The 12,559-nt window shown below is 40.8% G+C and overlaps 1 protein-coding gene across 1 annotated transcript; it reads right to left on the reverse strand.

Annotated features, from left to right (window-relative positions):
* Window positions 1–2,482: 2,482 nt before the first annotated feature.
* LOC128415926 (embryonic pepsinogen-like) lies at window positions 2,483–11,744 on the reverse strand. Its single transcript, XM_053392793.1, has 9 exons — window positions 11,635–11,744; window positions 10,399–10,561; window positions 9,782–9,899; window positions 9,113–9,231; window positions 8,192–8,391; window positions 6,800–6,913; window positions 5,885–6,029; window positions 4,445–4,543; window positions 2,483–2,856 (listed from the first exon to the last, which is right to left on the reverse strand). Exons 1-9 carry the CDS (start codon window positions 11,688–11,690, stop codon window positions 2,719–2,721), a joined length of 1,152 nt encoding a protein of 383 aa, XP_053248768.1. The 5' UTR covers window positions 11,691–11,744; the 3' UTR covers window positions 2,483–2,718.
* Window positions 11,745–12,559: the final 815 nt, after the last annotated feature.

The following is a 12,559-nucleotide window of genomic DNA, read 5'->3' on the forward strand; positions in this document are numbered from 1 at the left end:
TATCCAGGCAATTATTCCTGGTTTGGTAGCCACCCCCACCCCCCATCTTTTGAATGTACTAGGAATCCAGAACTGTGGATGCTCTGAGAGCCAGTGTGGTGTAGTGGTTAAGAGTGGTAGACTCGTAATCTGGTGAACCGGGTTCGCATCTCCGCTCCTCCACATGCAGCTGCTGGGTGACCTTGGGCCAGTCACACTTCTTTGAAGTCTCTCAGCCCCACACACCTCACAGAGTGTTTGTTGTGGGGGAGGAAGGGAAAGGAGAATGTTAGCTGCTTTGAGACTCCTTAAAGGGAGTGAAAGGCGGGATATCAAATCCAAACTCTTCTTCTTCTTCTTCTTCTGATTTTCAAGACATTTCTTACTGCTATCAGAATTTTCTCTCTGTAACTTTTTAAAAAATACACTGTATATCTCAAATACATTCACATTACATTTTTAGATAACAGAATGTTTGATTGTAACAAAGTTTGAACAAACACAGGGGAGAGGACATATGGCTTTGACTAGGGCTGTTCAATAGTCCTTTATCAACAGCACCCTATTGGCACTGATGAAGTCTGTACTGAAAAACCTACACAAGTAACAATAATAATACATAAACAAATGTGGCTATCTTTGAGTGTGGGCTGGGTTTGTTGTTAACCTGAAAAGTGTGATACAACTTTAAAAGCAAATGAGGACTGTGGAGGAATGTGTTTGGACTTCAAAGATCAGTCCCCTCAATCTAATGAGCAATTCATCCAATTAATTGGCATTAACTATAGGCTGACATTAACTATAGGTTTCTGCACATGAATCACTACAGAAAGCCAAGCTTTTAGCCAGTTTCATAATTCATAATTTTCAGAATGTCTGTGCCATAGCAATGCTTCCACCTGCAGGCACTTTAAAGTTATTACTTTTAGAAAGGCACAACTGGATCTACTTTAATTTTTTCTTCCCAAAGTATCATAATTTGCTGTATAAAGTAATTTCTTATGGGGAGGGGGTGAGTGGGCAACTTACAATATATTTTAGTGGTTTAGATTTTTCTTTTGAAATTTAGTTGTTTCTTCTATATATATTTTTAAGAAAAAGCCTCTAAAAATTTAAAGCCCTGTTTGGTTAATATTAATCTTGCATGCCTCGCTCCACACCCAATAAGCACGGGGTGCCTTTGCAGCAAAATACAAGGCAAGGTTTTGCCCAGTATCTTGCCTGTGTGATGGGCTCTTGGGGAAAAGCTGTGCAAAACAGGATGCACAGAAACCTAGGTGCTTATTTAATGAGCAATTTCTGCCACTCTTTCAGCATGCCATGCCAGCTGTGGGTTTGCCAGTACAAATGCACATGAAGTGGTGAGCAGAGTTGGGGGAGAAATTCGATTCTGTTCACACTGAAAGGCCACCCAACAAATGCCAAAATGCAGCCACCTTTCAGGATTTGGACTTTTCCAAATTTTGCAGGACAATTCTCCTGCAAAACAATGGGTGCAAAAAAATAAAACCCACATACCAGGGTAATGTATTGGTGAAAATAACATACAAAAACGCACTTTTGCTTTGGAAAAATATGCCTATTTGGCAAAATGGCATGCAAACCTGCATATTAGGAGACATTAGAACTAAAATTATGTGAATTTTCATGAAGACTTTTTTTAAAATTCTGGAAATGTGGAGAACTGAAGTTAAGGCTGGAAAAGGAAGAAACTGGGAGAAAGCTAAATGGGTGGATTTGCCCATCCCTGGTGGTGAAGCTTTCTGGAGAAAAGATGTTTTCAGTACAGGATCCAGATATGGTTGTATTTCAATTGATCCAAATGGTTATACACTCACTTTTCAAACTGTTCTTGCCTGCCTAACAAGGTGGCTCTAAGGATAACTAAATTTGGAATCACCTGAAACTATCAGGGCAGCAAGGTGACACAGTTGTATCCTCTCCACCCAGTTTAGGGCAAAATGTGATGATCAGTTAGGAATAGGATGGTGAACCTGTGGTTCTTCGGGTGTTGCTGGACTGCAACTCACTTATGGGGGGGCACAGGTTCCTCATTCCTGAATTAGGAGCTCCTATATTTCTGGTCACTCCAATTCTGTGCATTGTTTTATTGCACAGTAATTTATATTTATAAGCTATAAAAAAGAAAAGAAATAACAACAAATAAAGTATATTGATGTGTTTTTTCTCTGTGTAACTTACACTGGAGTGATTCTGAGAGTGGGCCCTTGGCCCTTGCCTTTCCCCTCCCCTACTCTGCTTGCTGACCTCTGAAGCAGCACCCCAACTTCACTCCTAGGCACCAAGGTCCCTTTGGTCCCCCAATAAAATATTTGAGCTCCCCCACCATTTATGGTCATTGCCATTCAAATAGTGTGTGCACACTGCATCATGTGATTGATTATGCAGGGTGGGGCTTACCTGCCCCCCTATTTTATTCAAATAGGCACCCCTGACTCACATTAACTATAGGCTTTTACACAGAAATCGCTAACAAAAAAACTTAGCTTTAGAACAGTTTATTAATTTGAAATTCACCATTTTCAGATCATATATGGCATAACAGTGCTATCATTTGCAGGTTCTTTAAAGACATTAGATAGATATTACTTTTAAAAGTACATAGCTGGAGTCGCTGCTATTTGCTCAAATAAATAGCTATGAAGTTAAGATGCAATCTGAGTAAGTTGATTAGATGAGCAATTACAGCCCATGCTGTTGTTTAAAAGCACAGTTATTCTAGACTGCCTTTGCCAGTCCAACTCGGTTGTTCTCCCGGTCAAAAATACTGTAATATTCCCTGATGAACACATCTCCTAGGATCCAGAGGTCCCCAGCTGTGTTTTGGAAACCGCTAGTGCATTCTGCTTGCATTATCTAGAACGGAAGAAAAGGACAGCCATCAGATAGGGGTTATTCTACATAAATACCCATCTAGGTAAAAAATGCTTAGGGTAACATTCCAACATTTAAAAAAGGAAGTTGCAGGATATTCTCTGAAAAAGTCTCAAAAGAAATGGAGAGAAATAACACAAATTCAACAACAAAAGAGACAATGGTGCACATTATGTACTCACTCTATCAATAAATAATTTGATATCCTAATCAATTCAAATAAGCAAATTGTACAAGTATGGATAGTATTTAAAAGTTATAGGAAATCATGATTCTGACATTGCTTTTGTTCTGCTCTGTTGGAAACAATCATTGAATGGAAATGCAATCCTATCCTTGGAATTTGTATAGGGAAAAGGTTGTGCCAGTGTGGCGAATTTGCACTGCTGCACTGACATTAACCTTATTCCTGGTTGACATCACAACCACCACAAGGGGGTGGGGAGGGCATTTGCAGAGGGTTGGACTAGATGATCCTTGGGGGTTGCTTCCAATTCTGTGATTCTATTATTCTATTAAGTGCTACTTGCTTCCTCCCACCTGCCTCTGCTACATCAAAGGATGGGATGCAAGCCAATGCAAGTGACAACTACCTGGCACAGCACAATCATAGAATCAATCTGCCAGGCATCCTATATTGAAAACATATTGTATGCTAGGGTTCGTATTATGTTATGTTGCTGCTATATCTAGGTTATTTTCTTTTTTTCCCTTTCAGATGGAGTGGGGAAATTGTTAGACTCCCAACTCCCATCAACCCCAGACAGCATGACTAATGGTCCGATATGTTGGGAGCTGGGGTCATACCTTATTGGGAGGGCCACAGGTTCCCTATCAATGCTTTAGGGCAATGCTTTGCCTTCAAGCCTTTGGTGTGGAAATGGAGGAGCTATTATACATGGAGCAGTCAGGGGCAATGGGTGCAAAGGGGCCCTTTTTCTTGCATTGCGTTTCCAAGGTTAAACTTGATACATTGGGAAATAGGATAACGCGGGGAGTGAGATTTTGAAATTCTCTGGATTGTACAATATCTGATAAGAGGAAACAAGGGGAGAAAAACAGAGCATATTTCCACATTCAGCCATCTCTGCAACAGCAAAACAAATAACTTGTAGCATTTGAGCACTGTATTTATAGCTTGATCCCAGGAGGCTATTTTTGGTGGAAGGTGTAATGTGAGTCCTCCTGGGAATGATCGGGCACCCAGGTCTTCCACCTTAGTGGGGCACCTTTCCCAGAATGGGAATCATCTGTGGTCAGAGATACAATATCAACAGTCACGAAACTATGTTGATGGAGAGTCTCTTGATCCTTGACAGGACAGAGTCATCTTCTGTACCTGGGTTGACCGGTTTTTTCGTGAGATACACAGGTATCAACCCAGCTCTTCTGATAGTGTCTGTATATCTAATAATATTTCTTCCCAAAGATTTCTTTCCTTTTTCTGGTTTGCAACCCATTTGTTCATAAAGATTTTGCCCTGCTGATAAACCCCCAAACCCTTTTGAACTTGCACTCCTGATGAGTAAATACAATTCCCTAATTCAGTAAATACAAATCTGTTTTGTACCTGATTAGTATAGGCTGAAGGGGTGAGAGGATACTGGATTCCGTTGATTACAAAAACAACATTAGGCATATTGGGGAGGTTACCACAGTTGATTTTATACTGAAAAAGATAAGCAGGAGTGTTGAGTTAATCTGAAGGAAATGAACAGGCAAACCTCAGGTTTGCTCAAGAAATGCAGTGGTTCCCCCCACCCACAAAGTCTGCCTCAGGAAACCACACCTTCCACTTTAAGTGAAATTCTGAAACTTCTAGACTTCACTCAGATAAGCATCTGGTATAACCCACAGGCCTGAGCGGAACATTGTGACATAAAAGCAAAGCAACTCACTGAAGACTACAAGTGAATCAACCTAAAACTTCTCATCTAATCTTCATACATAACAACCATGTGCCCCAACCAATTCAGATAATACAGCACTGCATTTTAAACTCTGGTCTGAGTCTAGATTCTTCATTCGGAAGGTGGAGCTATTTGCATGCTGAAGTAATGAATACCTATGTATGCTCTGTGCTGAAGAACACTGTTTGAGGGAAAGAACCCCTTTTCACAATTATCAGTCAGGATATTTTGAAGAGAGACAATAGTACAAATTAATGACAGTAAGGTCTCTCTCTCTCTCTCTCTCTCTGCGGGTAGTGTGGTCAGATCCAGAATTGGACAGGACTCTTGCACCTTTCATAGTTGTGTAAAAGAGCAAATGTCTTAGCCTGTCTTGCAAGCTTACACCTACTGAAAATCCCTCTTCTACACAACTATAAAAGGTGCAAGAGCCCTGTCCAATTCTGCATCTGGTCACCTTACATAAATTGCAAACCCTTCTCAGAACACACAACAGTCCAATAAACTCATGGGACATTCTCAGGTGACCCTTGTCATATGATAAAGGCAAGGTCACATGTGAAATTCCAGTCAGATAGAAGATTTCACAGATCATCCTCTCATTACATCAGGATCTAACAACAGAGGGCAATTTACCAAGAGTCAACAAGCCTTTTTGAATGAATGCCATCATTTCAGCTATCTTTGTGAATTCAGTATTAGGCCCACTGGAGCTGTTTCTTTCCCTGGATGTCACCCAGGCTCAGCCAAACCTCAGCTTGTTTCCTTTTCCTGCCATTGCCATTGTCTCTTCCTTCTGCATTCCCTATACATGCTCACAAGGGATGCTACCACTCCAGTCTTACACACCGTATTTCCTTATGCTTCTGCACATTTGTGTGCCTCTTGCAGTATCATGAAGTAACATGAAGCATGGGACTGAGATACCAGCAGCTGTAGTCCCGGAGGAAACCGGGATCAAGTCTAATCCTAACCATCTTATGTTGCGCATATCTGAAACCCGAACTCTGGCTAAGGATTTGAGTACCGAGTGCTAGGGTGCTTTTGAGTATTTTTCAGCCACAAAGTGAAGAGAATTGGTGGGAGAGAGTAAATCTTACCTCGCCATACTGTGCTGCGGTAGCTCCAATGGCATTTTGGATTTTGCTAATTTCATATGCCGGACCAGCCACGAGGGACGTCCCCGTGTCAACAATTGCTTGACAGCCACCACTGCAGGCGACTGTCTGACCATTCACTAGAATGCTGAGAAATTGGAAATCATTAGATTTAGACATGGAACATACAAAACTGCCATATACTGACCATTAGTCCATCTCACTGAGTAAACTCCAAGCTGACTACCAGGGGCTCATCAGTGTTTCAGATAAGGCTTCCTCCTAGCCCTACTTGAAGTGATTGAGCCTGTAACCTTCTGCGTGCAAAATGAAAATGCTCTGCAACTGAGCAATGGACCTTCCCCCAAACATGAACTTAAAACAACATGGATAGCGGATGTCATAACTGCCTTAAGGTAGCTCTCCATTCTCATTAAGGAAACGTTCTCTCCTGTGTTAGCCGATATTACATCATTGGAAATTGTAGAAGGCCGTAAGACCACAGGCACTATAGCTTGCAAGCTGTTCTGGGCAGGGACCTGTCCTCTTACACTCTGTAAAAGTGCTGTTAATGAGGATTCTATATAACTAGTTACCAGCATGAGTCTGACCAAACTGCGGGAGGTAGTGGAGGACAGAGGTGCCTGGCGTGCTCTGGTCCATGGGGTCACGAAGAGTCGGACACGACTAAACGACTAAACAACAACATATAACTAGATAATGATAATAACTAGTCAGTTCGACCTAACTGCCAACTAGCAGTTGGCAAAGTAAACTGAACATTAGTATTCACATCTCATTGTCCTCTATCTCTTCCTTTCTTTTTGTATTTAATATTTTTAGGTAGTAGTAGTAGTAGTAGCAGCAGCAGTAATAGTAGTAGTAGTAGCAGCAGCAGCAGCAGCAATTTATGCTTACCTGTCCACTGCAATCTGCCAATAACCTTGCTGAGTGACAGGAATCCAGTTAATAGGACCAGTAAAGTAAGAGTGATCAACTCCACCAAAAATGACCATGCTCCCACTTGTTTTTCTGAAACAAAAATATATGGTGTGCTGTTGGCAATCTATTCATTCAGAATAAGATAAACTGCACATTTAAAATGTGAATGTCACTTACTTCTGTACCTCTGTCCCAATTCCCATTGAGAGAGAGAGAGAGAGAGAGGAGAGAGAGAGAGAGAGAGAGAGAGAAGGAAGGTGTATAATATCTCACAGTGAATAAGTATCTATTAGTGAATTTCAAAAGGCAAATTCTGTTAATACATTTCTCCAGTCTTGTCAAGTACATCATAATAATGGCAACTCTGGTCTATATATTACAAACTGATTTCCCCTTCATAATATCATAATGTCTTTCAGTTTCCTCCTCCTTAGTGTCACTGTTACCCTTGTAGTTCTCAGCCAGAAAGAGGACAAGAACTAGAATTGTCACCACCTGGAAGATTGCAGTCTTCCTTTCACAAGACTTCAGTCCTGTGCACACTAACTCATGAGTATCACTGTCTTCTAAGCTGACATATATAGATCTGGGCTGCATATTATACACATGGTGAGGGGAAAAGATTGACACTTTTTGTTGACTCCTCTACCTCAGAAATAGGTGAAATTATATTTGCAATAATGCCCTCCAGTTATTCTGGATGGGGTAAGTTTGTGATTTGGAGCAAAGACTCCATAAGTGTTTTTATAGGGATATCAAGGTGGTTCAATTGAAATCAAAAGGGATATTAACTCTACTGATGAGATAGTAATTAATTAATTAATTAATTAATTAATTAATTAATAATTATCTATTCTACAATTTCACAAATTATAGAATAGTAAAAAAATTAGAAGCAGAAGTCTTGGCCTCTTCTCTCCCTGCTTAACTCTGTCTACCTACCTCTCTTCCACATTAACACTTAGCTTCCCTGAGCTTGGCCCCTCTCTTCATTGCAAAACTCTGCTCTCAAGGCACAACAAGCAAGAGGGTGCAGTTATGTCCTAGAAAACTGGATGGACCTTTCCTTCTTCATCAAGTAGCATTGACAACAATAGATCATTCACCTCTGGAGGGGCTCGGCGCCCTGGCCAGTTGAGGGGGGCTTCCAGCCCTCTCTGCCAATCATTTTCTGGGGTCCCTGCCTTATACCAATGCAAGTACAGCACAGTGGCAGCCATCTTACTTAGAGTACAGGATTGGCCAGCCTGATTTACAACATAACAGCCAGAGCAATAGCCAAAAGACAAGCTGTGTCAGATCAGGCACATGATTCCTCCCAGCTATACAAAACAAATAATATTACCAAGAGATAAAAACACTATTTACCGGCTGAGATAAACAGAAAACAGGTTTTGCTGAACTAAGCCTTGTTCCACCATGTTATCAAAGACCGGAGTTGCTCTATCAACAGCAATGTTTGGGTAGCCTAAGCCCAGGATCCCATCAAACTGAGAATAGACAAATATGATGCCTGGCTCACTGCTGCTCAAGCCAAATGCCTGATCTGAAACGGCAAGACCGGATACCTAGGAGAGAAACAGAGTAGACCTTTACTTTCATGTCAAGCTGTGATCTGCAGAGCAGGTTTTTACTACTGATGTATTAAGGCTTCAGTTCTATGCAAGCAAACTAAACCCGGTAGGGTTTATTTCTCTTTTTCTTTTAACCATAGAACAAGATTAATCTGTAAAAAGGTGCAGAGCAAGTAGTGGCTCTTTTAAACTTGCTTTCTTCTTGAAGATGAAACTTCTTTATATGACCAACTGTGTCTTGACATTTTGTACATGAATCAATAACGTCTCCTATGTACCCCTCATACAGTGATCATCTGGGAGGCTTCCCTTTTGTCAGAGAATTTCCACAGGGCATGTGTCTTATATTCATTCATCAATGTTTGCTTCTGTTTAACTGGCTTGCACCCTCTTTTTCAATCTGTTAATTCAGAAGGAAGTCCCATCTATTTCACAGAAATTTACTTTAGGATCCTATGACTTAAGGACTCCAGCTTTAATATTGCACGGCTCTGATTCTCTAAATGGCCATTAAAAATATACACTATTTGGATAATTTTGATAGTTTGTTCTGAATTACTTGATGTGCATCCATCTACACATCTTTAAAGGAAAGACTGCTTTCCAGTTCCAGGATTCAAGGAGACTGAATTGCACTGGTTCTAGAGATGCCTATAACATTGTCTTTGCAGTTTGTACTGTACTCATGTAATGCAACTGAACTGAGTTGAATTACCTTCACTGTATCATATCCCAAGTACCCTTGCATGCTTCCTGTCCCATACTGAATGGATATGGTCTGTCGAGTGCTTTGAAAAGTAGAAGACTGAGATGGGTTAAACCTCTGGTGCTTTTCTAAGAAGAAAAAGAAAACAGTGTTTAACTAATGTAAAAATGGCTTTTAATTATAGATATAAGACTACAGTATAAATTTGGTTGCTTGAAGAAACATTACATTGGAACAATGTAAAGTGTAGGGCATTTGGAAAATATCTAGCAGAAAAACTCATATATTCAAAAAAGCATATTCTTTTTAGCATTTTCATTTTTGTACACATTACTAAAAATAATAGTGGAGAAAAAAATGGGAATTAAGTTTTGCAAAACCAAATCCACATGATTTGGATTAAAGTTTTACACAATTTTACTCAGAAGCATGCCCCATAATTCAATCTGAAGGAGCTTACTCCTTCAGGTATAGGATTGCAAGCCCACCTTCAATTCTACACATGTTTATTTAGAAGTTGGCCTCACTGAGTTCAATCAACCCTACTCATAGATAAATAGAATTATGACCTGAGTGAAATAATGAATCCATTCCTTTACACAACTTCATAGGCCCTCCCAGGTCATTTTTAATATCAGAGTAACATGCTTGAAGACTTTTTTATAGTCAGTTACTTACGGCATGCTGGACTACTGCAATAGACAGAGGGTACCCAGAGATTGGATGATCCAGTGTCAAACACAACAGTGAACTTCTGTGGTGGGGTTCCAATGTAGATTGTTCCATAGTATTCAGTCTGTTAATTCATAAAACAAACACAATTTGCAAAACTTTCCTTCTTTTTAGGCTTTTGAACATTTTGCTTCCTCACAGATATGCAAGGTAATCACTATAAATCTGTGCTAAGTACATGCAACATACCGTGGTACCTCGGGTTACGAACGTAATTCGTTCCAGAGGTCCGTTTTTAACCCGAAACCGTTCTTAACCTGAGGTGCGCTTTCGCTAATGGGGCCTCCCGCAGCTGCCGTGCCGCCGACACGCAATTTCCGTTCTCATCCTGGGGCAAAGTTCACAACTCGAGGTACTACTTCCGGATTTGCGGAGTTTGTAACCTGAAGTGTTTATAACCCAAAGTGTTTGTAACCCAAAGCGTTTGTAACCTGAGGTACCACAGTATTATGTCAGGGTGTCAGGAGAAATATGAAGAAGTATCTCAACTGAGCATCATGAAAACTTTGGGGAAATGTTGTTCAGCAGCACAGCAAATTGATAAGAGCAAAGCATCAACTCACATCCAAGGAGTTCAGAAGTGGTTCTTCAGCCACCAGGGCAGCCTTAGAAAAAGATGGGTTGTATTTTGTACCAATGTCATAACGGTGTTTCTGAAGAAGATTTTCCAGCAGATTTTTCTTCTTGAGAGTGTCTCTTACTTTTGTCCCTCTCTGCAAGGGAATCCTGGAACATAAGAAACAAAATACTAGGTTTGGATTTTCTGTCTCCCTAAAATTTGCTTATTTTGCAACCTGTCTTTCCACTCCATAACTCCAAACATAATAATAGGTTTAATATTACCACCTCATCTAAACTCTCTTTACTACTAGATCTAAGCTACTCAAAAGGGGGGGGGGGAGAGCACTTAGGAAATTGAACTGAAAGTTCGCACCCACTCAATGCAATCAAAGTCTTTTTTTAGCATCAAGAAATAGTACTATAGCCTATAATCTTGCACACATTCATTCATGCATCTTTTCCATGGAATGGGTGGGATTTGAACAGCTTTTATGAAGGGGAAAGAAGCCTGTGGATCTCCAGAGGTTGTTGAGCTCCATTTCCCATCAGCCCCAACAAGCAAGGCAAATAGTCATGGACGGTGGGGGTTCAAGTCCAGCAACATATGGAGCACTAGGATCCCAGCTCCTGCTGTGATACAAGACAAGGATGTTAATCTGCTTCATTTCTCAATTACTTTAAGGAAGATAGCTGAAAGAAAAACAACTGTAGGTGCGTAGAGTGTTTAATATTTGACTGACATAAAATGAATTCTTTGCAGCCCATATTTTAAGACTCCTTTTGTTTCAATTAGTGTCAGCAGCACTTTAAAGTGTGCTATTGGGCCCTCAGTTGCTGATTACAAAGAACAGTTTGACAATTCCACTTTCTCTTGTCACTTCGGACATGCTGTGGTGAGCTTCAGGTGCTGAGCATCATCCTGTTACTGCGCTACTGAAGGCAAGGGATAAAAAAAGCACACACACAAATGCCCCAAAATATTGTTCCATCTCAAATTAGACATTAGCCATGCTTTCTTCAGTGAGTCTATGTGCTTCTACCCTTGTAACTGCGGCCAGAGGACCATTTTGCATTTACTAATCTCCTCTCAGCTGTGTGTATGTGTTTATATATGTGTTTATATCTGAAAAATTATATAAGATTTGAAGTTATAATTCACACTCCCTCTCCTCTTCATTAGTTAATCAGAAAGTGTAGCTGTCAGATGAGTAAATATCAGCAACAAAACGATAACTTACTTAACGAGACATTCGGAGAGAGCAACAATGGTGAAGAGAACTGCAAGGTACTTCATCCTGCTTGTCCAGTGGGGGCTGCTCTAGGTTTTCTGGTGCTTGTTAGGGGGAAACTCTGTTATTTTATAGCTGCTTGAGAAGTGCCCACCATCATCTAAAGATCATATATCATCACAGAAAGTCCAGCCCATACTTGGAAACGAGAAGTGAACAGTCACCTTGCTTTGTAAACACAATGAAAGAGGAAGTTATACATCCAGCATATAATAGTGTAAATATAAATATCAATGAAGTCAGTGAATGTGTTGCAATGTATTCTGGTTTCATCTCCTGTCTGAAATTCTGGAGAACTGATGACAGTCAGCATAAGCTATGCTGAGCTAGAGGGACCAGTGGTCTCACTCTGTATTAAAGGTAAAGGGACCCCTGACCATTAGGCCCAGTCGTGGCCGACTCTGGGGTTGTGGCGCTCATCTCACTTTATTGGCCAAGGGAGTCAGCGTACAGCTTCCAGGTCATGTGGCCAGCATGACTAAGCCGCTTCTGGTGAACCAGAGCAGTGCATGGAAATGTCGTTTACTTTGCCGCCGGAGCGGTACCTATTTATCTACTTGCACTTTGACGTGCTTTCAAACTGCTAGGTAGGCAGAGGCAGGGACCGAGCAACGGGAGCTCATGCCGTCGTGGGGATTCGAACCGCCAACCTTCTGATCGGCAAGTCCTAGGCTCTGTGGTTTAACCCACAGCGCCACCTGCATCCCTTGACTCTGTATTAAACAGCTTATTTTTATCATTTAAATTTGTATACCACCCTTCATTCAAATATCACAGTGCAATTCACAACATATAAATAGAAAATGACAACACAAAATATGCAATAAAGCAAAAGCAAAGCAAAGCAAATAAAAAACCCTCCTCCCTGTAATGA

The sequence above is a fragment of the Podarcis raffonei genome, chromosome 6 (assembly GCF_027172205.1).
Source record: "Podarcis raffonei isolate rPodRaf1 chromosome 6, rPodRaf1.pri, whole genome shotgun sequence".
Classification (NCBI taxonomy): domain Eukaryota; kingdom Metazoa; phylum Chordata; class Lepidosauria; order Squamata; family Lacertidae; genus Podarcis; species Podarcis raffonei.